Genomic DNA, 26,303 nt, shown 5'->3' with positions numbered 1-26,303 from the left:
TTGAGCAGATGCACCCATTAACCTTCTCTACATTAAAGCTTTTTTCGCTCCTGAATTTTCCACCATCATTACTATTGGTTCATCTCTGCCAGCTCTAGCACTCGTGTAGTCAGGGAGCACTCGAGTTTCAAGCCCTGTATCCTCTAACCCAGCTCAGAGCAGCTCTACAGGATGCCTACGCTGGAGCTGGAGGTGCAATTTCCAACTCGAGTAGACATACCTGCTCGAGCTCTGATCGAGCTGTCATCGGAAAAACAGCAGTGTAGCCGGAGAGGCGCAAGAAGTGGGAGGCGCTAGGCACCTGGACTACAATCCTGTCCAAGACCCTACGCATGTATTTGGAGTGACTGGCCCCTCCTGTCGCTTGCACCGCTGCAGCTACACTCCATTTTTAGCATGCTAGCTTGACCATCACTAGCACATGTCTGTCTACCCAGGCCAGAAATGACACCTTTCAGCTCCCATGTAGATGCACCCAACAGGACATGGCACCTAACGCATCAGTGGCCATCAGCACTCTGTCTTCACTAGTCTCAGTCTTCACCAGTGCTCCTGGTGGTAGCAACAGTGGAAAAGTTGGGGCAAAAAAGGACCAGCAGAGGCAGATTTCTTACTGTACTGTAAGGCCACGAGCACAACACTGTACACACTTGTTTGTTATTGTAGGGTCACTCAGAACAGCTGAGCCGTAAGGACTGGAGTTCTGCTTTCAAAAATATTCAGCATTTTCTTTTTTCTAAAGTGACCCCAAGTTTGTAAATGGACCAATCAAAATGGCAGGCGAGAGCAAGAGCCCCGGTCCAGCCAGCGTCTCTTGCAGCAATCAGTGCAGAATCAGCCAAGGCGTCCTGTTACGTAGACGCCACGGAAATCGTGGCAGCTTGATTGAGTTTTTTGGCAGTTGAGAGGTGGGTTGAAAAAGACACGTTTCCCCAGATGGTGATGCAAGGTAAAGTCTGATTCGTGACAGCTCTGCTCCAACAGCCCCGTTAGTCGCAGCAGGCTGGTGGGATGCCAGTGCCCTCATCAGAACAGACATGCATTGATGGGGTGCCAGTCACAGCTACATTGAATTTTCCAGGTAGAGGCCCACCATTGAGAATCCATTAGGAAAGCCCAGGTTTCCCCCACTGCCACGGTTACAGGTGACGAGTGTCCATTAGCAAATCTGCCCTGGTTTCACACAGTGAGGAGGTTTTTTAAGTCTGTACATTTACTCAGAATAAGGGGGTAGGGAGGAAAAGCCAGAACTGGATTTCTTTGTCCCCCGCAACATGATCTCAAGGTACACGCCCCAGGGGAGCATCCCTCAAGCAGTGGAGGTTTCTCTAGGCAGTTTCTATTGTGCTTTCAGTCTCATTCATTCAGATTGTTATCTACTGCTATAAAATAGCTCCTGAATTCACCCTTTCATGTCAATGTCACCCACTCATTTCAGATGCCACTGGCCTCCCCTGTCCCTGGAACTGATCAGATCTTAGCAAAAGTACCGAGGGGTCCAGGAGGAAGCTGAGAGATGAACTGTCTGGCTCCTTCGGAACCAGTTCTGGACAGCATCTCTGTAAGCTTGTAACGAAAACCCACTTGGTCAGGAATGTTCTGCTCACTCAGCTGTTCCCATCATGTACGCGGGAACAGGCAAAAAGCAGATTAGCTCAGATCCAGGCAGAATTAACGGTAAATTAAAAAAAAAAAAAATTTAAAACCACCCACAGGCCAAGAACAATGGAGGGGATGTTATTTAAAAATCTTACCTGCCAAGTTCACATTTTTATAAAGCTGTTTATCAATTGCGTATACACACAGAGCAGCTATAATTAACATCCATTGTGTCCTCTTCTAACTCAATAGCTCAATTAATCTTTTTGAATCCTGTACCTCCCCCAGACTCCAGCTGAAACCCTTGAGCCCGGCACTGGCCCCAAAAATGTGCAGTGCTTCATGGACGCACCATGGAAACTAACTTAATGGAAGGAACGGGGGACATAGGATGAGAACAGAGTCACAACAAGAAGTAGCAGCATCTAGATGATTTTGTAGCACCATGGACCATGGGCAGGTAGTCTGTGACATATGCACGTTACTGGTGAATAATACCACCACCCAGCTCGTATATAGTGCTCTTTCATCAGTAGATCTCAAAGCACTTTACAAAGGAGGTCAGTATTATCATTCCCATTTTATAGATTGTGAAACTGAGGCACAGAGGTGTGACGTGGCTTGCCCAAGGTCACCCAGCAGGCCAGTAGTAGATCCAGAAATAGAACAGGGGTGTCCTGAGTCCCAGGCCACTGCTCTCTCTACTCTGTCTCCCTTGTTGGAACACCTCTCCCAAGACCACCCCCTGGTGGGGAGGTCTCCAGACCAGGAATAAAATACCAAGATTGTCCAAAGCTGCCCATCTCAGATCACCGCTCAGCCTTCCAGGGTGTTCAGCTTTAGGGGGCTTATTCTGCCCATTGAAGGGATGGGGACTAGCTGTGAAATATGGAGCCGGGTTTTGATTCCTAATGTCAAGGGTCCTTGGTTTGAGCCCACCTATTATATTCATATGTAGAAAGGCTGCCCACACCATTCTCCTTTCACACTTGCAAAGGTTGCATTCTGGGGTCCAAATGAACTGTAGCAGAGCGATCTCCTGAAGTCGCTAAATAGCACATAAGAGGTCTCTGAGGGCATGCGTTTCCTCCCCCTTATACCAGCATTAATTGGAGTAATGTCAATGGAGGTACATCATTGTCACCTGGGGAATACGTAGGGAGAATCAGGCCTTATAAGCCCAGAGAGAAAGGAAGAGTAGCCGTTGGAACTCTCCCCCGAAGCATTGGAAGAACCAGTGACACTGCCGGAGAATGAACTGATTTTTGGGAAGAGACCAGATGACAATTTTTAGCTATTTGATACCTCACCCTCCCATTTACCGCTCCAGTGGAATGTCCCAGATGCTGCCCACTTCTCCAGGCCCCTCTCTTCTGTGCCACACAAGGTGACATGGCAAAAAGAGAAGCCTTCAGAAGACAACGGGGGAATCCCGGCAGGTGAGGAGCTGTCGGCGCAGCAGTAATTCAAGGAGCACATGGCAGCTCCACCGCAGAGAGCAGCAAGCTGAACAGCAAACGATCAGTGCACGACATCTCAGTGCTCTGATCCCTAGCGCGTAGGGATATCTTCTACTGGGTACTTACTTTGCTAGCTTTTTAAAACCGATGGCTCTCTTTTTGGTAGGCGTCCCATTGACCCCTTTCCAGATATGCGTGTTCCAAGGGTCAGGCTAGGAGGAAGGAGATCGTCATGAGCTGAGGGACAGAGCTTGGTTATTCAACAAGTGCAGGGTCTGTGGGGCCAGCAATGGAGCTGCACTTGTCTGTAACGACAGCTTGTTTAAATACAGTCTCAGGGCCCTTGTGCTAGGGACCAGTTGACCGCAGACCCTCTTCATAGGTCTTTATTTTGGGGGCCATTCTGTGACCCCCTCCCATTCCCCACAACCCAGCTGTTTAAGCTTTGAGATGACCCTCTCTCTAGATGCCCGTGTCTTTGAGGTATGACTGGATGCCCCAGGGTTTCAACACGCTGTCACAAGACAGTGAGAGGATTTCTCACATGTAACAACATGGTTGGGTAACATGCCTCTTTTGCCTCCAGAAGTGAGACCCTCCCAGCAAGTGGTGACAACTAACGACTAGGGAGATGCAGGAAATGCACCTTCCACTTTTTCATAGAGTCTCGAGAAGGGGCAGAGGCATGAAAGAGGATCGACAGCTCTGCAATTCCCATGGATTCAGTGCCAGTTCCTGAGTCCCTCCATACTCAGGGCAAGGTTCGTGGTGGACTGAGAACACAGATGAACAAATGGCTCCCTTTCATGGTTATTCCATATGGGATCTAGACTAAGGGTCACACTGACTGAAAGCCGCAGGAGCACAGACATCTGGCTAATGAGGGTGTTTGCTCAGGGTCTCGTCTCATTCTTTGGGGGGCTAAGTGCTCTGTTGCTAACGTAATGGCCTAGTACTCATGCTCCACACTGCCACGCTAGAGACCAGAGTCCGACTTTCCATCCCCAGGCTGGCAGGAGCAGCTCGCTCCAGTTTGCGAGACGGCGGAGGAAGGGAAGGGGTGACTGGCATGGAACGGGAGCAGCCCCCCATGGCTGACTGAAGAGCAGGGCTGATGAGTTCCAGAAGGGGCTCTGCTCAGCTGCCCTGGGATGAAGGATGCAAGATGAGACCTTAATGAAACTCTTGGCTCTGGCAGAGATGCGAAGAGCTGCCCGTCCTGAGGGAGGCAACTCACGCAGGCGGTCTGCAAACCTGATTGTACCTTGATACCTTGGAGCAACCAGGCTTGTTAGCAGGCACCACTGCCTTGCAGAGACAGTGATTACAATACGGAGCCAATCCACGGCTGGGGTGGAGATCTGGTGACAGCCGGCTGTCACTGTATCCTCGTGTGCCCGGGGCAGGGTGTGCAGTGCAGGCAGAAGCCTGGCTATGGATGGTACCTGGTACTCGAAGGAGGGGGTGAGCCGATAGTTGAGCATTTCCTGATGGAAGACCGGGGTGATGCTGCTGGACATGGGGGGGACGATCCACACCCAGTCGGCAGGGCACCCCCCCCGGCAGCGGTACTCATTCTCCAGGTGCTTTATGAAGGACTCCGTGGCCGAGTGATGATCCACAATGGTCACCTTGTCGCTCTGTTGGAGGGAGGAGAAGAGCCAGGAGTAACTGCCGGTGAATACGCCTCAGGCGAGGAGGACAGGAGCTGGGAGCAGAGCCTGCCACAGGGGTGAACAAGGAGCCGCCCCCCCCCCGGTCCGGACATTAGGACAACGAATGGCCTCTGGGCTGAGCGATGTCAGTTCTTCCTCCCCACAGAGTGCTTCCTTCAGCGGCAATGGGGCCGGAGGAACCATCCGGCAGGGCCCCGTGGGGAGGTCTGATAGAGCAGGCAGCCCTCACATTTGCAGCTTCACTTCAGTTTATTGTCCTGATTCGGTTGACAGGTAGGAGGGACCCTGAACCCCCTAGGTTCTGTTGCAGACTGGCCAAGGGGATTGTTCAATCCCTTTCCATGCAAATGTGGCTCCCCAAGGCCAGATCCTCGACCCCGCTGCAGCCTTTTTGTGCCACTCAAAGGGGCTGGAAAGTCCCACAGGGCCAGGGCTGCAGGGGGCTGACGTAGGCAGCCAGACACCACCTTTCTGTGCAAGGCGCAGGGGATGGAGTGCGGCTAAATTTCACTAGGGGCCACCCTGGCCCCTGGAACAACCCAAAATGAGGGTGGCCCCAAAAGTGGCATCGCTCCTCATGAGCAGGTCACCGTCACCTCCGTGTCAGGACAGAGCCGCATGGAAGCACATTAAACCGCTAGCTGCCGTGGCCCTGGGGCAGATCTCCCCTTCCCACGCCAGTTCCTGAGGGCACACCAGGGACCTGTCTCATTCCAGACCCCAAAGCCTCGGGCAGGCCTGGTCCGAAGCTGCAGCAGCAGCAAGTCCTGCCGCCCGGGTACCTGGAAGCTGTACAGAACAGCGATGTTAATCTCCACCAGTGCTTGGTCCTTCCACAGCGAGGAGGTTTTCCGCATGTCCAAGTTCATCTTTTTGGCTACTTCCTGCAAAGACACGCAGTAATCGGTGAGCCTGGACTTCTTACCAGCAGCAAACCAAGGTGCTAAGGACTTGAGGCGTGAGCTAAGGGAGGGCAAGCCCCATCGCTGAACCTGACTGAGAACTTCAGTGACTGGAGACCAGGCTGCTGGGTACGGGTCAGAGCAAATGGCCTGCCTGCCTAATTGAAGTGGCCTGGTTCCCTCCTGAACAGCCAGGCTCAGCTGTGCCTAGCCTCGCACAGAGGCTGTGGACAATCCCAGGGGGAGGGCAGGAGCCCAGGTGCCAGCTCATGCCCAGGTCCCCATGCCTCACTTGAATACGGAGGAATATGTAGCTGGACTCTGTCTGGTTCACCTGTGTGGTAGCATTGTTAAAATAGGTATTAGTTATTAAAATGTGCCTAGTGTTTAGATGTTATTGAATGCTTGTGAGTTGCTGCACGCATTAATCTCACTTGTAACATCCACATCCCATCATAGAAGGGAATATTTGAGCTTTTTGTACCATCAGTTTCTGTAACTGTGTAAATTGCCAGACAGGAGGGAGACATTAACTAGTGTAAAGCGCTGATCTTCAACAAAAGTTGTTATGTCCTGCCCCACGACGAAGGCCCATGGACACCAGGTGAACTATTGTGGATCATTGAAGAGGACAAAAGACTTTGGTGATTGCTGTCGCCCAACTATCAAGAGAGGGGGCATGCCAGTGAATTCCTTCCTCAGCTGAGTCTGCAGCTCAAAGCGCAACAGGAGAAAGGAAAAAAGGCTCTAACAAGAAAGAACTGTATCTTTATGCTGCTGGGACTCTGAGGGGCAAGGATTACTAAGCATAAGCAAAAGATCCCCCGTGCTTAGCCTGGGTTAGCCTTAAGGTCATATAGAGTTTGCTTATTCTAGAAGAACATAAGATTGGTAAACATACACACAAATGAGTTTCAGCTTTAACATTGTAAATAGCTCTCTGGTTTCCTTTTCCTATTATAAATCTTTAGATAGTTTATTATAGGATTGACAACAAGAGTTGCCTTTGATGTGAAATCTGAAGTGTGATTGACCTGGGGTAAGTGATGCTCCTTTGGGACTGAGAGTAACCTGAACATTGCAGGGATCTTTAGTGTAAGGGAACATCTGCCACAATGGTAGGCTCGCCTGGGTGGCAAAATAGTCCCCTGGGGTACTTGGATCTGTCTGTGACTGCATCTTATAGTGTCTGGGGAGTTGACACTTGTAACTGTTTGGTGAAATTTAAGTATGTCGCTCACAACCAATTTGGGGTTTGTTCCCTGCATCCTAACAGTCCGCCCTGCGACTGCTTCCCACGCCCTTGAGCCACTGCAGAAATCTTGACAGCAGGCACAGCTCCCTACCAGTGCCCACCATAGGGATGGGGGCGAACCATGTGTTGCACTCCTACACCTCCAAGTGGCTGGGTGTAGGGGGGAGCACAGTGCACCTCTGTGGAGGAGGAGTGTCAGACTCCTGGCCACTCCTCCAACACAGGGCGGGGAAGCCACAATCTGGGTGTGTTTAGCACCAAAGTTTCTTCCTCCTTCCCTACCCCAACGTAAAAGGGACCTGCTGGGCCCCACATTGCCCTGGTATGGCAGGTGGCTGCAATTCACTCTTCTCTTCAGAGCATATTAAAGCAGCACTTGGCTTTCATTTGCTGCCAGCACAAAGCAGTGACGCACCCAGCTCGGTGCAGCAACTCCTTACACCCAAAGCACCGGCGCCCACCCCACAGCTGCCCCAATGAGAGGCAGGCGACAGCCGAGGGCAGGGTTACCTCCAGCATGTTGTAGCGAGAGTTATCGCAGTAATCTCGGACTCCGATCTCAGTGCCCATGTACCAGCCGCTGAAGGGGCAGGCAGTAAACTCCAGGCCTCCGATCTCCAGCAACATGTTGGACACCGCTGGCAAACCGTACCACTTCAGCCCCAGGTCCTTAAACCAGGCAAACCTGCCGGCCGAGCACACAGCGGGTTAGCCAGGTAGCTGGATCCCCACAGGCACAAACAAAGTGGGGAACAAAGTGGGGGACTGCCCTAACGGCTATCCCATGGGAAGCCTGAAGGCAGCTTTTTCTTACTACAACGAGCCAGTTCTCAGCAGCCATCAGAACCGCTCCTGGGAACGTGTGAACAGAGCAGAGCCCAGTGGCAGTTCCTTTCTCCAGGGTCTGACGAGAATGCATTAGGAACAGCGCCTTCTCCCTTGTTCCCATGGAGGAGGCAAGCGCAAGGGGAGAGTTGTGGGGAGGAGCTGAGGGGGACAGAGATGACTGGCTCAGGGCAGAGGGACTGGGGAAACTGAAGTGATGTGAAACCAGCCCTGCCATCCATCCATTAGAAAGGGGCAGGGTCACTCGTTTTCAAGCCAGTGCCAGTTTTCCATGCAGAGGGGAAGGAAGCTCTAAAGGGTTGCACCAACTGGCAGAAATGAATGCAACTCCATGTTGGTGGGACGCTAGGTCTGAATGTGGCCCCATTTAGCTCCGGGGGCAAGGCCATGTAGTGCATAGTGAGAAGGCGTGCGTGTGGGTGGTCCCAGCAGAGCAGAACTCTGCAGAACCATCCCTGCACCAGCACCCAGATGTGCTCTAGCTTACTTGGGATGCCTGATGGGTACTTCCAGCACCAGCTCCGGGGGGATCTCAAAGAGCTCGGGATCATTGCCGTTGGCCTGGAGGAGGAGCGGCAGGACATCAAATCGCCCCTTGGGTGCCTTCCATCCTTGCTGGATGCAGATCTGCAGCCAAACAGAGCTCACATTAATATTCTGGCCAGCCTGGCTGTCCAGTGATGTTACTGGCTCTCTCAGGCACTGCAGGCAGGAAGTGGGGGTTGCAAAGTGCTAGGCTATTACTACACAATACTGTTGTACTTTTTCTTTTTTTTTAAATAAGGTCATCCGCACCCAGTCCGAGCCATGTGCGAGCTAATAGTTCAGACAATCACTGAAGAGGAGTGTTCTGAAACCAGGAGTCAGGCAATAAGCAAATTCTCCGTAGGGTGCACAGAGACTGGCTATCGGAACAAATCCACGGCCACCTAGGACTTCACACTTGTCTCTGTGCTCTGTACCAGGAGTCATTTGGGACGTACTGGTGACAGTGAGTCTAGAAACTGGAGCTCCTGCTCCAAAACACTGAGTTAAAGGTACAGTGTCGTTCGTCCGCAGCAGTACAGAGACTGTGAAACACACGTAAGAAGTTCTGATTCCGCCTTGCAGAGGGCCGTGGTGCATGCACACACAAGCACAAATGCAAGTTTACATGGCAATACGAAGGGTCCCTCTATTGGGACTACAGAGCATCTCATGACCTGTCTCAGGCAAAGCAAAGCAAATCAGAGTGGGTGGGTTTCCTAGATGGACTGAAACACTCTACTACAATATGCAGATGTCCCCATCCTATCTGAGCGCCTGAAGAGGTGAGCCATGCTGACCTACGAAGACTGGGAAGGATGGGGTTTTTTCGCACTGCTTACCTCTGTGAGTTCCACGTTGGCTGGGTCTCCCAGAATGGTACCGTCTGGCTGCTTGTAGCCAGCATAGCGGATGAGCTGGGCGTTCCAGACTCGGAAGTCACGCTTGCCATCTGTCCTCTGGGGGAATATGGTGATTGCAGACCTGAAAGGAACGGACGGGATGGTGCTGGCATTAGTGATGTGAAAGGTGACGGCCGGGAGGGCACGGGCTCGTTGCAAAGACTGAACAGGGTTGCCCTTGCCAGCATTTACAGCACCTCAGCTGCTATGCCTTCTGCCACGGGCTTTGTGCTTGAGAACGTGCCTGGGAAGAGATTAACTCCCCTCCTGTCCAAAAAAAGAGAAGTGCCTCTTTCAACTGATTTTCCAGCCACTACCATGCTGCCTTATGGAGTGGGTGTTCCTACGGAGAGGAACAGCTCAGTCTGCAGACCAGGTACTGCAGTCTGGCATACAGGCAGTGGGGGTGAAGGGAGAGTTCTGTGTCACTGCCAAATTCATCTCCCCCCTCAGTGCCCTTGGCTCCAGTGACCTATTACACTATAGATCAAACAGGCCTCCAGTAAATGAGGGCGAGCGGGAGGGGAAGCTCTGTCCAAGAAAAGAGAGAGAAGCAAGAGTAAGGAGGAGAAACACGTTGTGTGTTTCTCTACCGGCCAGCAACTAGAGACAGAGTGGCCCAATGGGTAGAGCACAGCACTAGCAGACCAGCGCGCTGTTCCCTTCTCTAGTACTGATTTGCACCACAACCTTGGGCAGAGTTGCTGAGTCTCTCAGTGCCTGGGTTTTCTCAGCTGGGCAGCGGGGCTACTGATCCTTCCCCATCTTTGTAAATCACAAGCACGAAGCATCATGATTGCCGTGACACCGATCGCTTGGACGCTGTGTCCAATGCATTCTTAAACACACGCGCAGGTTTGATGCAGATTTCAGCACTTGGACCCAGCCAGCTCCTGGGGCTAAGTTTTGCTTCCTGCCCTTAGGTGGAGTGGGCAACAGAGAGGTTTAATTGATGGCTTCTCTACAGCTGGAGGAGATATTGGCTCAAGGGTGAGTGAGCAAGACAGGACGCTCCTTCCTTCCCCTCCACAACTCCCACCCCCACCATCCAGATGTGTCAGCTCAGAACCTGGCGCTCTGCAGTGATTCCGCCGCAGACACCGGGTAACGTTCTGCCAGAGGCAGGTGAAGGACGAGCCTGCATGCTGCCTTCGAAGCAGGTCACAGGAAGGTGCTTCACTCTGGCCTGAGTTATTGTAGAACCTGGTACGACGATGCTCACAACCAGCAAGGGCCGGGGGAGACAGCCTGTTCGCATGCTTGGCTGGCAGCTCAGCCCACCTCCACCCTGCAGCCGAGCAGCGAGTCAATGATCTCAGGGCTCAGCCGGGGGTATGCCATTGTGCAACAGCCAGGGGAGGCAGGGCATAGGGAAGGTGCGATTAGAATTCAGCCAGCACAACGGCGCCTGTAATCCTGAGTCCCCATCTAACGGCAGGTCAGAGGTTCCCTTGGCACCTGGCTAAGGTTAGGGCCTGGTGATTGGAGGAGAGAGAGTGACTCTCACTCCAAGCCACCAACACAAACGTTAACAGCCCCTCCCAACAGAGCAGGGCTCCCTCCCCTGGGCCGGGGCACTCACCGGAGGTTCCCTTTGTTGGTGGCGTATTTGATGTGGTTGCAGATGTAATTGAACATCCCATGGGCCGTGGTGCAGTCTCGGGCATCGAACACCTGAAATAGTGGAAAGGGACGATCTGCAGAGAGCTCTCACTCGGAAATAAGCATGCAGCTCCTCCCACGCAGGCCAACTGCACGGGAAAGGCCTAGGGGCTGAAGCGATATTACAGACAAGGATCCAGCTAGCTGCAGCTAAGCCATTCTGTGCTCCGTCACTGTGTCTCAGCACCTCCCGCCCAAGCCCTTTCCACTTTGGGGAGCCAAATTTAAAGCCCGGTTAAGCCAGGACTGAAATTTGTTCAGGGCTCTCAGCCTACTGCGGTCTGCAGAGTGAAAAACAGCAACGGACTTGTCCAGCCACACAAGCCACCATCCGCTTTGGCTCCGGCAGTCTCGCATCCAGTGAGACCCAGGGCTGAAACAGCAGTGACTGAAGCCAGGATTGAGAGGCAATGGCCTGGTAGAAAGGCGGGGGGTGGTGGTGAGCGCCCAGGTACGCTAGGACTGACGTTCCCTTGCACAGCTGTGCAGGGGCTCTTGCAAGCATCTTCCTGCACCAAGCCTGGCTGTGGCCAGTCCTTTCCTTGTGGTAGCCAAGTGCTCTTCCCAATGTGAATTAACACAACAGAAACAGGCGGATTCACTTGATGTGAGCGAGGCTTGACCTCTTGGCTCCAAAGGGCACCCTGAGGCCCAGTATGAAATTGCTACAAGCATCGCTCATCAGCTTTGGCGTGACTGCTTCCTGGGTGTGTTGGTGCATGGCTCCAGACTGCAGCTACGGCCCAGTGTCACTGGAGATGATTCATTCAAACAATACCCTCCACCCTCAGTCCAAAGAGCACTGGGGCTGGGCCATATTTAACCCTGGCATAGCTTCTTTGACTTCAGCAGAAATTTCCCCCCATCGCCTCCACCCATGGCAGGGCTACAGTTTTTCAAGGAGCCCAGAACATTTTGAAGATTATCGCGTTACCTCCAAAGTCTGCTTTGCCGTTTCAAATGCAGACATTTCCACCACCATCCATGCAACCCTCCCCCATAAGCACCTTCTCCTCCAATGCCCTCCACTCCCCAGAGCCTCCAGACAAGCAACAGCACCCACAGATACCCAGGTGAAAGGCTGGGATGTTCTTTACATTTCCTGCCCAGAGCCACCTGCATGAGTGATTGTATCCTTAACATCCCGAGAAACAAATTCATCTCTCCTTATTTACCTTTACCTTCCATGCTCACGGCCCCTTTAAGGGAAACCTGCCAGCTGTAGTCAGTGCAGTCTGCTGCTTACCTGTAGCTTTGACCACTGAATCCTGCCTACGCAGCGGGATGCATTTCGCCAGGCATGCTTTGCTCCGTAGATCAGTTCTGTGTCCCGCAGCTGGTAGGTGTCCGTGGCTTCAATCTCCTTGGTCACTTCTTCCAGCCTCTCAACGTGGGCCTTGGAGCCAAACCTGTGAGCGTGGGGAAAGGAGGAGAAGTGACCAACTCCAACGTGCAAAGCCGCAGATAGTGCTGGATGCTGTTTGCACACAAGTATGCAGTGTGGTTCTGGCACGCATATGTGCACACACATGCTAGCTGGAGGTAACCCTGGACCAATCATGATAATTGTGGGGTCAACACTTCCCTCTGAGCCACTGGCCTGATGCTGAGCTGTCTCTTTGTAGGATGGAATTCTGTGGAAGGGAATTTCCACGGCTGCTCCTGCGCGTTACCATCTCCAGACAGATCAGTATCCCACATGATCTCGTGTGTGTGTTCTCCTGCTTGCATGTCCAGCTAGACATGCACACAGAGCGCAGATGCAGACCACTGGAACCACAAGGCTGTCCGGCGTTGAGCAGCATCCTTTTGGACCTATACATGCACTTCTGCTGTCCTGCATTCTTTTGAGGCTAGCACAGATTTCAAATGGTCTGGCCCCTGGGGGTATGCTCAACTTACGCACACAGATTTAGCGATAGGACCATTGGCTAACCCCTGTGCACTGGAATTTGATCACACCACCAAGTCTAAGTTTGCATCCAGCTTGGATAGTAACAAGTCAGAGGTATGTTATTGCACAGCGTAGCTCACATTAAAAACCCACTAGCAGCACCACCTGTGAGTGCTAGAAGACTTGCCTCTTTATGGAAGAGTAATATTGATCAATGAAGTCCTTAGCCAAGGGGAGCAGCTGTTCTTTTGTCCTGGTGTCTTCTGGTTTCCGGATATGCTGGGTGGGCGTCATTATTGAACCCATGCAGATCTGCTCTGTACATGCACTGGCCTGCAGGGACAGAAGGGCCATATATGAACCTTAGATTATTGAAGGCACCACTGGTGACATGGCCATGGCCAGTGTGATGGGTTGCACTCACACTGGTGAAATGTCAGCTTTGTAGCAGGGACAAATGGTGATATTCCCACTGTGTTTGCTTTCATGTGTGCATTTTTTGGAGGGAGAAGGGCACTGATCTCAGGCATACGACTGAGAGGTGTCCCTCACTCTGCCTGACCTACAACTGTGGCTTGGACAGGTGGGATTCATAGGAGTCCAACCTAAACCTTTGTTCTCCCTCTCTCCCCCAAGCTGGTCTCCATACCCTCTTTGGAGGAAACAATCATGTATCATCAGCTTTGTGTTCTCCTTTCTGCCAGCAGCAGGCAAACATCTTCTTTTCAACGCTGAGAGCTGCTGGAGGGTAACAGACTACCCTCCTCCATACCCCAGAGTCCCATCTCCACACCATACAATAGACGTTCCCTGACACCACACCTCCCCCTGCTCTAGGTGTAAGCACCCTGCAACATTTCCATACAGAATCTATAACCTAGAAGTCTCTCCAACAAGCCATCTATTGCCAAGGAGAGAGAATATTGATATCGAAAGAGGGATAATGCAGTTGGCGTACATTCTAAATCATCCCTACCCTCATATTCCACCAGCTTGTAAAGGTTCAAAAGAGCTTCATTGCCTCTCTGTGATTCAACCTAGTCAAGCCCAAGACAGAGCAACTCATTGAAGACACCACAGCAGCACACAAGATGGGCTCAATTTATTCAAAGCAACTATTTCTGCCAGTTAAATCACTGATCTGGTCCACTGCACTCAGAAACCATTGGCCAAAACATTCAGTCCCACTCACCATGGCTGTCTTGAGATGTAAGGTATCGTGAAGCACCGAACCAGTCTCCCAGTTCTTGACTTTGGCAAACCGTGGGCACTTAGAAGGACTTCCATTCACCAAGTTCTTAGTTGGGGACTGTTTACCAGATGGTGGCTGCTGGAGGAGAGAAAAAGGATGATGTGTCAGACTATTGCTCCCTGACCAGTTACAGGAGACGTGTAGGATGCAACAGTAGGTGGATATTGGATTAATGGACTTCTTCAGATATGGAGGCCTGGATAACATAAGTGAGAATTGTGTGGTCTTAATCTAGATCCGAATGAATCTTTGCCCACATCAACAAATTACTCTGTGGAGCTGCAAAGTTAACTCTGTTTAGAAGAAGCCCAACCTCGAAGGAGCAAAGAATCATAGAAAAGAGAGATGGAAATTACTTATTAGATCATTTAGTCCATTCCCTGTCAGTGCAGGATTTTCTCCTACATTACATTCAGTAATGCATTATCTGCCAGAGATTTAAATGCACCAAAGCCAGCACCAGTGGTTGGCTACTCCAAGGAAGAGTGTATGAATATCTGATAATTACTCTAAGGGAACGTACAGAAAGCAGGCCTCTCCTATGCCCCTTTTTGCCTGAGAAATGTAGGACTAAGGATGAGCATATGGAGGAAGTGAAAGGACTTCTGAATTATGTTCACTTGGACCATTCCCATCTTGCCCCAACTTCCCAAACCTACATAGGGCATCAAGGAGGGATGTGCCAAGCCAAGATCTTGGATGGAACCTCATTGTGCAAATACTGACACAGCAATGGGTACACTTGGCCTGCAGAGATCCTGTAGTGACACTGGAGGTGGGGGGGGGGGAAGATAAGTTCTAGTGAACTTCAGAGGAAGTCATGCTGGGGTGAGAAATGTCACATCAGATTGCTCCTGGGAGGGGGAGCTAGCCCATCTGGAATTAGACCTTTCAAGTAGAGCGCACACTCATCACTTGGTACTATTCAGGCCTTGCTGCGTGTTCCATGGAGAAGAGATCTGGTCCCAGACTGGGGCATTCTCTCCAAATCCACTTGCGTCTTGGGGAAGTTTGGAGCCAGATGACAGCATGGCATCTCAAGCCCATCTCTGTAAAATAGACCTGAACTGCCTCAGATTTTGGGGAAATTTGGATCTGGATCCAGACATTGGATCTGAACTTTGTGGGTCACGTCCATCTCTAATTTATCCTAAGATTTAAAAAAAACTCAAAAACCCAGAAAGCCACCAAACAATGCCCTGCGTTTTTCCATATTCTTTTTAGTCTCGATGCAGATAGGCATGCTCCGTCTCCGTGATCCTGTAGGGAAGTTGCAATCCTGTGCTCATGGCATCCCCCCACATCATGAAATGGCTGTGATGGCACAAATTTGGCATCATGATGTCACTGAAGGGCTGAATAGGGGGAAAGAGATGAGCTGTGATGAAGGAAGCCCATGTTTCAAAACAACTGGCTTTGCTGATGAGCACACACTAGAAGAAAAATGATGGAACCCATACGAAGAACACGCAGATGAAATATTTTAATCCGATGTTATTAGAAAGGCCTTTAAAGGATCTAGTCACTTAAGATTCATCTGCTTCTCCTCGATCTAACTTTTTTTCTCCCATCCACATTTAAATACAGACAAGAAAACTGCCTTCATTCTTCAGAGGCAGTCACTCACTTGACACATTTGACAGGCCTGATAGCTGTGGAGATAAGTGGTGAAGGACCCTCAGCCATCACTGTGACCGCCACAAGAAAAGAGCTTATGTTCTAAAACCCACCAGGGAAGGCGAGTAATCAGACATTCCAGCAGCATCCGCTCTTAAAGCTGCAGTAGGAATTAGAATGAGAGCGGGCTTTGCGTTTTGTTGCAATATGCAGTATTCTGCTCTCAGTCCGGCTGGCGGAAATCCAAAGCGCTGGTGAAAATCACTCTTCTCAGTGGAACAACTCCAGCTTTACACTGGCACAACCGAGAGCAGCATTTGCCCCTGAATGTCCCGTTGTGTCACTTTGCTCCATGTGAAAATGTATGTGCTTTAGAGAAACGCAGAAGTGTTTAATAGAAAACAGCAAACCCAAAGCTTCTTTCCACACTTCTGGTTTAGGAATGCTCTGAAACCACGTTGCAGCATATGAAAAAGTAGCCATGTATGGTCTGGGTTCCTTAGGCAAGATTGATAGCAGATAGCTTTCAGGCAGCAATGGTTTCACAAAAATCTTCAACAAGTTAGTTTAAAAACAACCAAAAAAAAATGTCTTTTCCCCTGGACAATGGGAATTCTGCCACTCACTTCAGTGACAGCAGGATCAGGCGCAGTATCTGGCACCTTACTCCATGCTCATGTGTTAAGGAGAGGGAGGGAACACAATCTGATACTACTGTAGCATAATCTTTAGTTCTCATGGGCTCTGGAGTCTCTCGCTACCCCTGCTTGTGCTCTGCCGGGCTGCGTGGGGTCTTCCCAGCTCCTGGAGTCATGTGATTAAATGAGGCGTTCTGTTTTCATTGTTTTAAAATGTGTCTCTAGCCCTTGTGGCTGCAGGAAAGAGTTTGAAAATGTGAACCCTAAAAGCTCAAAATCTGGAGGCAAGCCAGAAGAGCCCCGACATTTATTATTTTTGAAATCTCTGGAATTTTAAGACAATCTCATGGCTTTTGGGGGCCTGACTAATGATTTTTTAATGCTTGGGGATGGCCACACTGTAATCTTCTTTCCTATACACCTGCCTCCTTCAAGAAATCTCAACAACTTGTGGGCCAGCAACAACACTACTGTGTACCAGCTGAATTCACCTGAGCTGCACCAGTGGAACTGAGATGAGAATTTGGCCCTTTATTTCTGTGGGATGAAGTTCCCATGAAATCCACAGAATTCCTACTTCAGTGAAAATTGACACATGAAACCCCTCAAAAAAAAAAAAAAAAAAAAAAAATCAAGGTTCCTCCCTCCCGCCTCAGACATAACAAATTGCAACAAATTGGCAAATCTCTTATACATTACTATGAAATTCATACTTCTTGAATGCAGAGAGCAGATCTTTAACCAGAACCATGGATCACACCCGCACGTTCACAGAGCATTATAAAGCCAGTTATGCAAATGTGCCTGTCTTCAGAAGTGGCCAAACTCAAAACTTGCTGCCAAACACCAGTGAACTTTGGATTGTTTGAAATTTGGATCCAGATGTTCAAGCTAGAGCCCACCTCAGATACTCCGTTGTGCATGGTGTTTTTCCTTGGGGAATTCTGTGAGGTTTGTGAAGTTTTTGAAGGAGTGTGTGTGTGTGTGTTTTGGATCTAGCGGGGAAGCATATGTTAAAAGACAGAGGCAGAGATTCATTATGCCACACTGAACAGGGAAGAATGTATCCTATAATGGCTTGGGAGATAGCATCCTAAAGAAGATGTGTCATTTGGATTGGAACTGTGTGCAGTGCGACAGGAAAGAAACTGATGACCAGCAGAAAAATGCAAAATGCTTTTTGCCTCTCTACTCAGCCTCACTGGCTTGCATGCTTGAAACCAAACATTATCCTGGGCTCGGTCAGGTAGGTTATATTAGAACCTGTTATATTTTAATTAGGTAGCAGCAATATTAGTGATTCAGGAGGGGGACAAATGGAGAGATTAATGTAGCAGTCAGGGGTGCACATGCATTATGCAAAAGACTTTTTACAACAGAGCATGCTAGTATTTCTGGTAAGTGTGCAGATTAGCAGTCCTTCGGCAGTTATTACATATGTATGTGGGAATGCAATCCAGCTCCCAAAGTATTTGGTTTGCTTGGAGGTGTGAAACAAACAGGGGGAGTTTATCCCTTTGTGCGGGCACAAAGAGACCATAGTGCAGGTATAGGTACCCACAGCCAGGGAAAACCCCTGGCACAAGGAGTCCCCTACCATAGCTGCAGCCTTTCCCTCTCCACTCTACAGATGGCCCCAGTACAGAGGGCATTTTAAGGTGGGCTGAGGGGCGGTGGGTCCAGGGCAGAGGCAGGCCTAAGGAGGGAGGGGGTCTGGCTGGACTGTTCTTACTCCTTGGCAACGGGTTTGTAGGGACCATTGCGACTGTGGCACCACCTCAGGTAGATTTGAGATCTGGCTCAGGGGCTGATCTGCCCCCTGCAGCTCTGGAAACAAAGACACGTAAGTTGTAGCCCGTCTGTCTCTGCACAGACCTCAGTACCTGTCACCCCTGGCATTGGTGAGTGGAGAGTTGAGACTTGGTAGCATCTTCTACCCACTTTGCACTAACCTCGCAAGGGCGTAAAGGATGGGGCACGGTGGAGGTGAAGCAGGCCCAACATTTCGTCTCTCCAGTAGGCTGGGCGTAGCTGAATATTGCCTCCACGTACAACCAGGTTAAAAATCAGTTGATTCTTTCAGAGACTCTTATTATGAATAAATTATTTATTTTACACTGTTCTAGGGCTCGATAGCCCTTGGACGCTTGAAACCAACATTCTTTTCTTCATCATACAAAACAGATATAACCTCCCCCCGGTTATTGTAGGGTTGGTGAGCCAGTCAAGAAAATCAAGCTTTAAAAACAGACCTGAACAAAAATCCCAGCGTGTGTCTTGGGCACACTGGGGACTTGCTGTTGCCACTGCTATGGGGCGTGGTATTGGGAGTTCAGTGGAATTGCTCACGGCAGCGAGCTCTCTGCTCGGCCACGTTTGCAGCAGTAGGCCCCAAGATACTCCTCAGCCCCAGCACGGCACCCTTTCTTGGCTATGCGCCACATAACACTGACCATCCGAATGAAAGCCTGACCCTTGGGAAGCCCTAGAGAAGCTTCAGTACCTGGGAGGAAACAGCCATGGCTGTGGGGAAGGTTTTGAGCTCCGACTGCTGTCGGGATCCACAGCAGGGACATGCATAACAAGCAGGCGTGTGGCTGTATCTCAGGGTGGGCCTTTGTGAGTGTCACCTCAGATACAGACCACTCTCACTCCAGCCCACGTCACCACCGCCGTGTTGTAGTGTAGTGGGCTAGCCGACTGTTGCCTGTAGTACTAGTTACAGATGTACAAGCCCCACTCAGCTCCCCCTCTTACCTGGGGAGAGAAAGGGACTATGCCGCCAGCTGCCAGCCCTGCTCTCCTTCAGGCTCTCCATTGCCCTTCCTTTCCTCCTTCCTTCCTCTCCATTTATCTACTCCCGGCTGTTGGGGTTGCTTCCCCCTCTGATGAGCCCTTCAGCTGTGGCTCCACTTGTTAATTGAGCCTCTTTTAGGTCCCAGACCTATATTGGTGGGGATTTGAGTGGCAGGGCACTGGGTCAGCTCCTGTCATAGGCTGTAAGGTGCAAGGGACGCACTCAGATGCAACCTCTCCTGGCCCTGAACCCACATAGACCAGCCTTGGTTGGCATAGCAGAAGTTGTAAGACTGGCTGTAGCTGGGGGATGCCGGATGGGGAGCGGGAGAGGGATGTGGAAGCAGTAAGTGTACAGAGAGACCAACACTGCTAGTGGAGGAGGATGCAGGATGATATGGATAAGAAGGATAAAAAGGGAAGCCTGCACATCCAGTAGGGAAAAAATGAGTTTAATAGCAGCTTAAGACTGGGGATTTTAGCAGCACTAACACAGAGAGAAATTAAGCTCTGAACACAGAAGGTTATAAAGTGCTTATGCTCAGAGACACATGCAAGGAGCTTAGCAAAGAAAATACAAAGATTGTGCTTACAGGCACAAGGGAAAGGACCAATGCAGTGACCTGAGCTTGGCTGGAGGGGATTGACAACATCCTGCCGACCCCTTTATATTAACTAAGCGGAAGGAGTCAGGTTTAAACACGGAGATCACTCTGGCAACTGAGTGAGGTGTGTCGTAAATATTACAGCGCATATGGCAAGATCATCGACGCTGTTATGAGAACCAGATCATCTGCAATATGGGGCTGCATTTGGGTGAGATAAGGACAGCTTTTCAGACTTCACTCTGAACTGTCTGGCTTTCGTCAGTCTAAACCCGCCACTGAACCTCGGTTAGGAGCTGTATTTCCTGCGTGCACATCCCCATAGGTTGTGTGGTGGGGTGGTTTTTGTTTAAACAAACATTTAAAAGCCCTTACAGTCTATTTTATAAAATCTAGTTAGGGACTGAAGAGTGGATCTTTCCCTTGGAAAGATCATAGCAAAAAACCATCCAATTATCATGCAATTTTGGCAGGTGTCACCCATGCCGGAGAGGTTTAAACTCCAGGAGCAGGTTGAGATGTTTAGAAAGGTCTCCCAGGCCCCTTATTTCCTGGGGGCACAAGGAAACACCCCACTTGTAAGTCGTCCACCACAATGCCTGCACTTGGTCACTTCGCTAAGTATACTGAGGGCTCAATGGAGAGGTAAGCTCTCCACATGGGTACCAAGAACCCCTGAGTCCTAGGCCATGTCTATACACACAGCTACAGCCGCACTGCTGCAGCCCATCTGGTGAAGACGCTCTGTGCTGACAGGAGAGAGCTCTCCTGTTGGCATAATAAAACCACTGCTGTGAGCGGCAGAAGCTATGTCAGCAGGAGAAACTCTCCCGCCGACACAGCACTGTGCGCATGAGAGCTTACATCGTGTAACTTACGTCGCTCGGGGGTGGGGGAGAGAGGAGGGAGAGTTATTCACATGTAAGCTATGCTGACATAGGCTGTCATGTAGACATAGCCCTACTCACTGCAGTGGGAGTTAAGGGACTTGTCACCCATTGGAAGACGCTCAGCCCCTTTCAGGCTCAGGTTCTCAAGGAACAGAGAGTGTGCCAAGCGATGGAGACCCTGTGATCTTGGACAGAGCAGAACAAGGTTATTTTAGAAAGAACTATCTAGTCGTTAGGACACAGGACTAGGAGTCCAGACAGCTAAGTTACATTCCTAACTCTGCTGCAGACTCCCTACATGAGCGTTGCAAGTCACTTCACCTCCCCGGGCCAGATAATGGCTAGGTGGAAGGAGAGTGATGACCACAGCTATATCACATCTTCTCTTGCACTGTAAATGTTCTGGAGCAGGGACAACATCACCCTACTTGTTAGTACAGCACCTAGCACTGTGGGGCCCCGCTCTTGACCTGCACAGCGGGGCCCTGATCCTGATCGGCACTACTGGAATATAAATAATGGACATAAAATATTAAGCTGGCAAGTGGTCTAACACCAGTCCAGAGGGCAGGAGCCGACCAATATAAGCATGAAAGAAAAATAGCCTTCCATGCACTCCATCAAATGTGCGTGCCCTGAAGATTGTTCCTGGCCAGGAAGGGGCTAGGTGGTCAGGCCCACATTGTGCAGCCCTTTTTTCGGGCAGTTAATAAGCTGAGCAGAGGCAATGTGGCTTTTCTTGGACTTCTTCATTTGAATGGTCACCTGTTTTTTCCCCAAGGAAAATGTTCTTTGCCGCGAGGCCTACCAAGAGTTACAGCTGGGGGAGCCAAGGCAATGTGATGATCTCAGCACCAGGCTAGGTGCCAGGAACGCCCATGTCCTAGCCCTACTTCTGACACCGCTCCCGCCTGAGAAAGAGCATTTGGCCCAATAAATCCAGTAGCCAAATTCTGCACTGCCTTGCCCGTGGTGCGATCCCACTGACGTGGGAGTGACATTCTTTACCTCTCTGTCCGTTCTGCAAACACGAGGCGAATGCCTCTCCAGCAAGGCAGAGTGAGAAGTAATGAATGTTTGCCAAGCGCTAGGAGACGAAGAGCCCCATGTAAACACTACCTGAACTGCTAGGTCAAATTACATTAATGCCAACAGAAATATGCTTACCACCTCTAAGGGCTTTGCTCGCAAGGGATCTGTTGTTCAGAACATGCTACCCCATTCTGCTCTGAATGTCCCACTCTGGCCATGGGCTGGAACAACGGGAATCCTCAGCTTTGAGCTAACAAGCAATCCTTCCATCATGAAAGCACTGGACCCTGCCACTTATGCTCTGCACAGAGGATGCAAAGATCTGCAGTGACTCTCAGCCAGTGCAAGTTGCAGCCCCACTGTCAGCAATGGGATCCCACCAGCTACATGGCTTCTGGACTGAATGGGCCCTACTTCCTTCGCAGTTGCACCAGTGCGATCCCATTGCAACAAAGGGGGTTGCTCTGGAGGAACTGGGCCACACCTAGATGGACAGATCATCGTGATTGGGCCATTGGTGTCATGTGCTCAGAGAAGGACTCGAGTATTGCACCCTGGGGCACAGAAAATGCGTCTCCTATCGGCATCCAACCCAATGGAGCGATTCGAGGCTTCAGCGACCTCTTCCTGAGCTACCTTATAACCCGGAGCCAGACCACGCATGACTGTGGCTTTAAGAGAAAGGAGACTTACATGGGCCACTGTCCGCCAGGCTTGTAAAGCCCACTGCTCTCAGCGCAGCAGCAGCCTCTGACCTGGGACACGCCCCAGGTCCCAACCTGCACGGTGCGGAGCTCATCTCCCACTGAAATCAGTGGTCTTTGTGGGAGCAGGATCAGTGTGCTCCCTCTGCCACAGCCCTTCTCAGCTTTAAAGGAAGTCTCCCCCGCAGGCCGGGTCTCTAGCACAGCTCCCTTCCCACATGGAGAAGCCACCGCAAACGGATTGCAGCCAATCTTATGCTTCTCCACCCCTTCCCTTCTCACCCCCCCAGATCTCCACCTCGGAAGAGCAGCAGCAGCCGCCGGGACACGGGCACCTACCTGTTCCTTTTCCGAGTAGGGGTTGTTCAGGACGACGGGCATGTTGCTCTTCCCAAACAGGTCACTGAAAATTCTGTCATTTTCCATTCCTCCTGGCATGGGTTTCTGGGACTTGTCCACGTCCCTGAAACTGAGGGCGGGGCAAATTAGTCATTTCATTCACAGAGCCGCACGCCGCTTGTTCCCCGCCGGAGATCTTAGCCTGCTCACCCTTGCCACAAAGCCTCTCTCTCTGGCCTACCGCACGGGGGATGAACCCGAGCCCGTGTGCTGTGAGCACGCAACTGTTACTCCCCTCTGCTGAGAGTTTAGATACAGGACTAACACTCCCAGCACCAGCCACCATGGGAGCGAGAGAAACGTTAGCCATGCCTCATTTTAGTTGTACACAATGCCCTCTGCCCCTAAAGCACGCTGCTGTCCAACTGAATAAGAACAAAGAGCGTAATCATGGATATATAAACGCAATGAAATAAATTAGGTGCCTTAGTTTACAAACAGGATTGGAAAGAAAGGGGATAAAATACAGGGCTGATGGCGGTTATTCTAAAAGAGCTGGGGAGGGGGAGATGGACTTGTTACTTTTTATGAGTGGGAAGCAACAAAATGACATAGCTCTCCAGGGAGGAGAGTTTGATGCTTTGAGAACCTGGTCCTGCAAACACTTGTGCACAGAAGTAACTTTACACAGTGAATTCCACTGAAGTGAGACTACTCACATGTGTAAAATCACTTGTGTTTCCAGGACTGGAGGATTAATGTGCTAAGAGACAAGTACTGTAAGAAAAAGAACATTGCTATTATTACCTGTACTGGATCAGATTTAATTTAAGAGTGACACAGAGAAATACTGGTTTTGCTTTTTAAAAAAAACAACCAACAAAACAATGCAGAATTGACCTGTGGAACTTACCACCCCAAGATATTATTGAGAATAATTATTTAGTAGGCTCCAATAAGGTGTCTAAGGCCTACTGCAATATGAATACTAAAACACTAAGATAATAAGGAGTTAGGTATTTGAGTTATAAGAAAACAATCCAGTCACACTAGCTAGGATTAAAATGTGTCTATGATATCAGCTCTTATGATTTAGGACATAAGCCAGCTGTTTGTTGTCCAGGGTTGGGAAGAAACTTTTTCCATAAGAATGCTATTCTTCAATTGCCCACAGTTCGGGTTTTATAAATTACTGGACTAAATGGGCTATTGTTCTAAACCGCTCTGGCAATTCCTCTCTTTTTATGTAGGTCTGATGTTTATTCCCCGGACAACATCAAGCACTGAGAAGCTATTCCTGCTGCACAGCTAAGGCCCATCCAAAGCCTGCTGCAGTCCGGGAGAGCCTTTCCACTGATTTTAGTAGGCTTTGGACCAGGTCCTAATCAGGAACATGGCACTCAAAACATACTTTGAATAGATGACCTGTTCATGAAACCATTTGCAGCTTAAGTAGTAGGGAATCGCACGTAGCAAATTAACTTTCATGAGACTTTTCCCATGTATGTGGCTTTTGGTATAAATTAGGTAGACAGCATTCAGCTTATTTCTTTTTATTCCAGTCACTCCAGAAGTTTCTACATCATTTGTGGAATGAAGTCAGAGCCTTCCAGCAGTCAAAATGTTACACCAGATCCCATGGATAGTTTCTAAACACCGGGGTAGCCTTTGGGTGAAAGCCTCCATTTGATATTTCCAACAGAGTTCAAACCCAACAGGGCTTGTATTTTTCATTGAAATTCCTGTCTGTCATCTCTAGGAGGAGGAAACTGTTCTTTTCCTAACTTGGCTCTTCTGGGCATGCGAAAGGGTTTTGATCAGATAAAATACAGAACCTCACCCATAAGTTAATCTGCTCCATTCAAAGTCGAAGACAACACGCCCGACACTTTGATAAATGCAAAATCATGCCTACGTGCTACATGCAGGCTAACAAATGCATCAAACCCACTGTGAATGTTCTGCATTGTGCTGTCCCCACTCCTGCCTGCCTCGCACAGTTTACCTATTGTGCCATGCCACAAACCCTGCCACGGCTGTGCATGAGAACTAAAAACACAGGAATGTCACAGAAAGGGAATACAGCAACTCCTCAGAGCAGGGCCTGTGCTTTGGTAGTTATATGGCCCCTGTACGGCATGATCTGAACACCCCCCCCCCCACAGGTGTTGGCGTATTTACCCTCAACACCCCCGTGAGGCAGGGCAGGGCTGTTATCCCCATTGTACAGATGGGAAACTGAGGCACAGAGAGGCTAACTGACTAGCCCAAGGTGTCAAGGGCTGAGCCAGGAACGGAACCCAGATCATCTTTTGAGTCCCAAGATAGTGACCCTAACCACTGGACCATCATTCCTTTGACTTGTGGTTGCTAGCACAGTCAAGCCCTAGCATCTTTATCGATGCCTCCAAGACTGCTAGTATTATTTATATGCATGTTGCACCAGGGCCACAGAGATGTTCTGGAGGGCCCAGGACAAAATCCGATGCTGAGGACTCCCCCCACTTCCAAAAATATGACCAGAGAGACGAAAGAGTGTAAGAAGAACACTACCCACTGAAATCAAGAAAGCAAGGGTGCAGAACTGCTTAGAGGGAGGGTCTGGGGGATGGGGTGAGGGGCACTGGAGAGTGCACCCACCTGTACTCCCCCCGCAGTGGCGCCTCCTGTCCTTGCAGGGCTGGGCATTCCAACCTGGCGCAGGGGATCTCAGGGCAACTCAGGTTTGGCCAGGCTGCCCTTCCGTCAAATTCGGTTTGGGGGCCCTTTCAAATGGAGAACCTGGGGCAAACCGCTCCTTTTGTCCCCCATCCCCTGCCAGGCAGCCCTAGGTTGCACCAACCAAAATTGGGACCCTGTTGACCCAGCATGGTACAAACACCTGGGCCAGGTCTAACACCACATACTTACTTTGGTAGAACATCACCACTCAGGAGTGTGAAAAATCCACCCCCCGAGCAATGTAGTTATACCAACCATAACCCTCCATGTAGAGGGCACTGTGCTGGTGGCTGAACTTCTCCCACCACCACAGCTACCGCCTCTAATAGAGATGGAGTTATTAAATGGATGGGAGAACTCTCTCCCGTTGGCTTACAGCCTCTTCACCAGATGCACTACACCAGCACAGCTGCAAATTTGTAGTTTAGACCTACTGCTAGTGAGACCATCCCTGCCCCAAAGAGCTTCCGGTCTTAATAGGCAAGATCAGCAAAGAGTAGGAGGGGAAACAGAGGCACAGGGAAGTCAAGGAACTTGACAAAGGGCCTAAGCAGGTAAGTGGCAGAGATGTAGATAGAACCCAGGGCTGAAAAGCTGCCCCACTGAAGCCCAGGGCAGTTTTGCCATCAACTTCAGTGGTACCAGGATTTAACCCCAGACCTTTTGAGTCCCAGTCCATTAACCTATCTGGGATACTGCAATGCACAAGCTTTGCCCTGGAAGGCCCATAATATCCTCATTTTAGTTCATACAACAAAAACCATCTTGGATGCTTCTGATGCTGCTACAGACAAATATCAGACGCAAAATGTTATGCTCCTGAATTCTCTCTCTCCCTAGTAAAAAATACCCATTACCTCTAACTCTCTGATTTAGCAGCATTGATGTATTTGGAGAGTCCTTAGAAATGCAGAGAGTGGCAGCAAGGTGGGGCTGTCTCCATTTGCAGCTACAACTCTAAAAAAGAGCTGGGTGCCTTCCCGTCCCC

The 26,303-nt window shown here is 50.2% G+C and overlaps 1 protein-coding gene across 3 annotated transcripts in view; it reads right to left on the bottom strand.

Moving 5' to 3' along the window:
• NOS1 (nitric oxide synthase 1) overlaps nucleotides 1-26,303 on the bottom strand; it is a 124,515-nt gene that overhangs the window by 21,275 nt on the left and 76,937 nt on the right. For all 3 annotated transcript variants that reach the window (XM_067550132.1, XM_067550133.1, XM_067550134.1), the window contains 11 exons: nucleotides 22,595-22,724; nucleotides 13,914-14,051; nucleotides 12,909-13,054; nucleotides 12,074-12,236; nucleotides 10,748-10,839; nucleotides 9,106-9,247; nucleotides 8,226-8,365; nucleotides 7,403-7,577; nucleotides 5,518-5,619; nucleotides 4,505-4,699; nucleotides 3,186-3,271 (listed from right to left, as the gene is read on the bottom strand). In XM_067550132.1, the coding sequence (XP_067406233.1) occupies nucleotides 3,186-3,271; nucleotides 4,505-4,699; nucleotides 5,518-5,619; nucleotides 7,403-7,577; nucleotides 8,226-8,365; nucleotides 9,106-9,247; nucleotides 10,748-10,839; nucleotides 12,074-12,236; nucleotides 12,909-13,054; nucleotides 13,914-14,051; nucleotides 22,595-22,724 (1,509 nt within the window). The remainder of the gene's footprint in view (nucleotides 1-3,185; nucleotides 3,272-4,504; nucleotides 4,700-5,517; nucleotides 5,620-7,402; nucleotides 7,578-8,225; nucleotides 8,366-9,105; nucleotides 9,248-10,747; nucleotides 10,840-12,073; nucleotides 12,237-12,908; nucleotides 13,055-13,913; nucleotides 14,052-22,594; nucleotides 22,725-26,303) is intronic.

This window comes from Emydura macquarii, unplaced genomic scaffold (genome assembly GCF_026122565.2).
Source record: "Emydura macquarii macquarii isolate MOO-44397 ecotype Brisbane River unplaced genomic scaffold, CSIRO-AGI_Emac_v2 contig_1254, whole genome shotgun sequence".
NCBI lineage: Eukaryota > Metazoa > Chordata > Testudines > Chelidae > Emydura > Emydura macquarii.
This window is presented reverse-complemented; position numbering and strand designations above follow the sequence as displayed.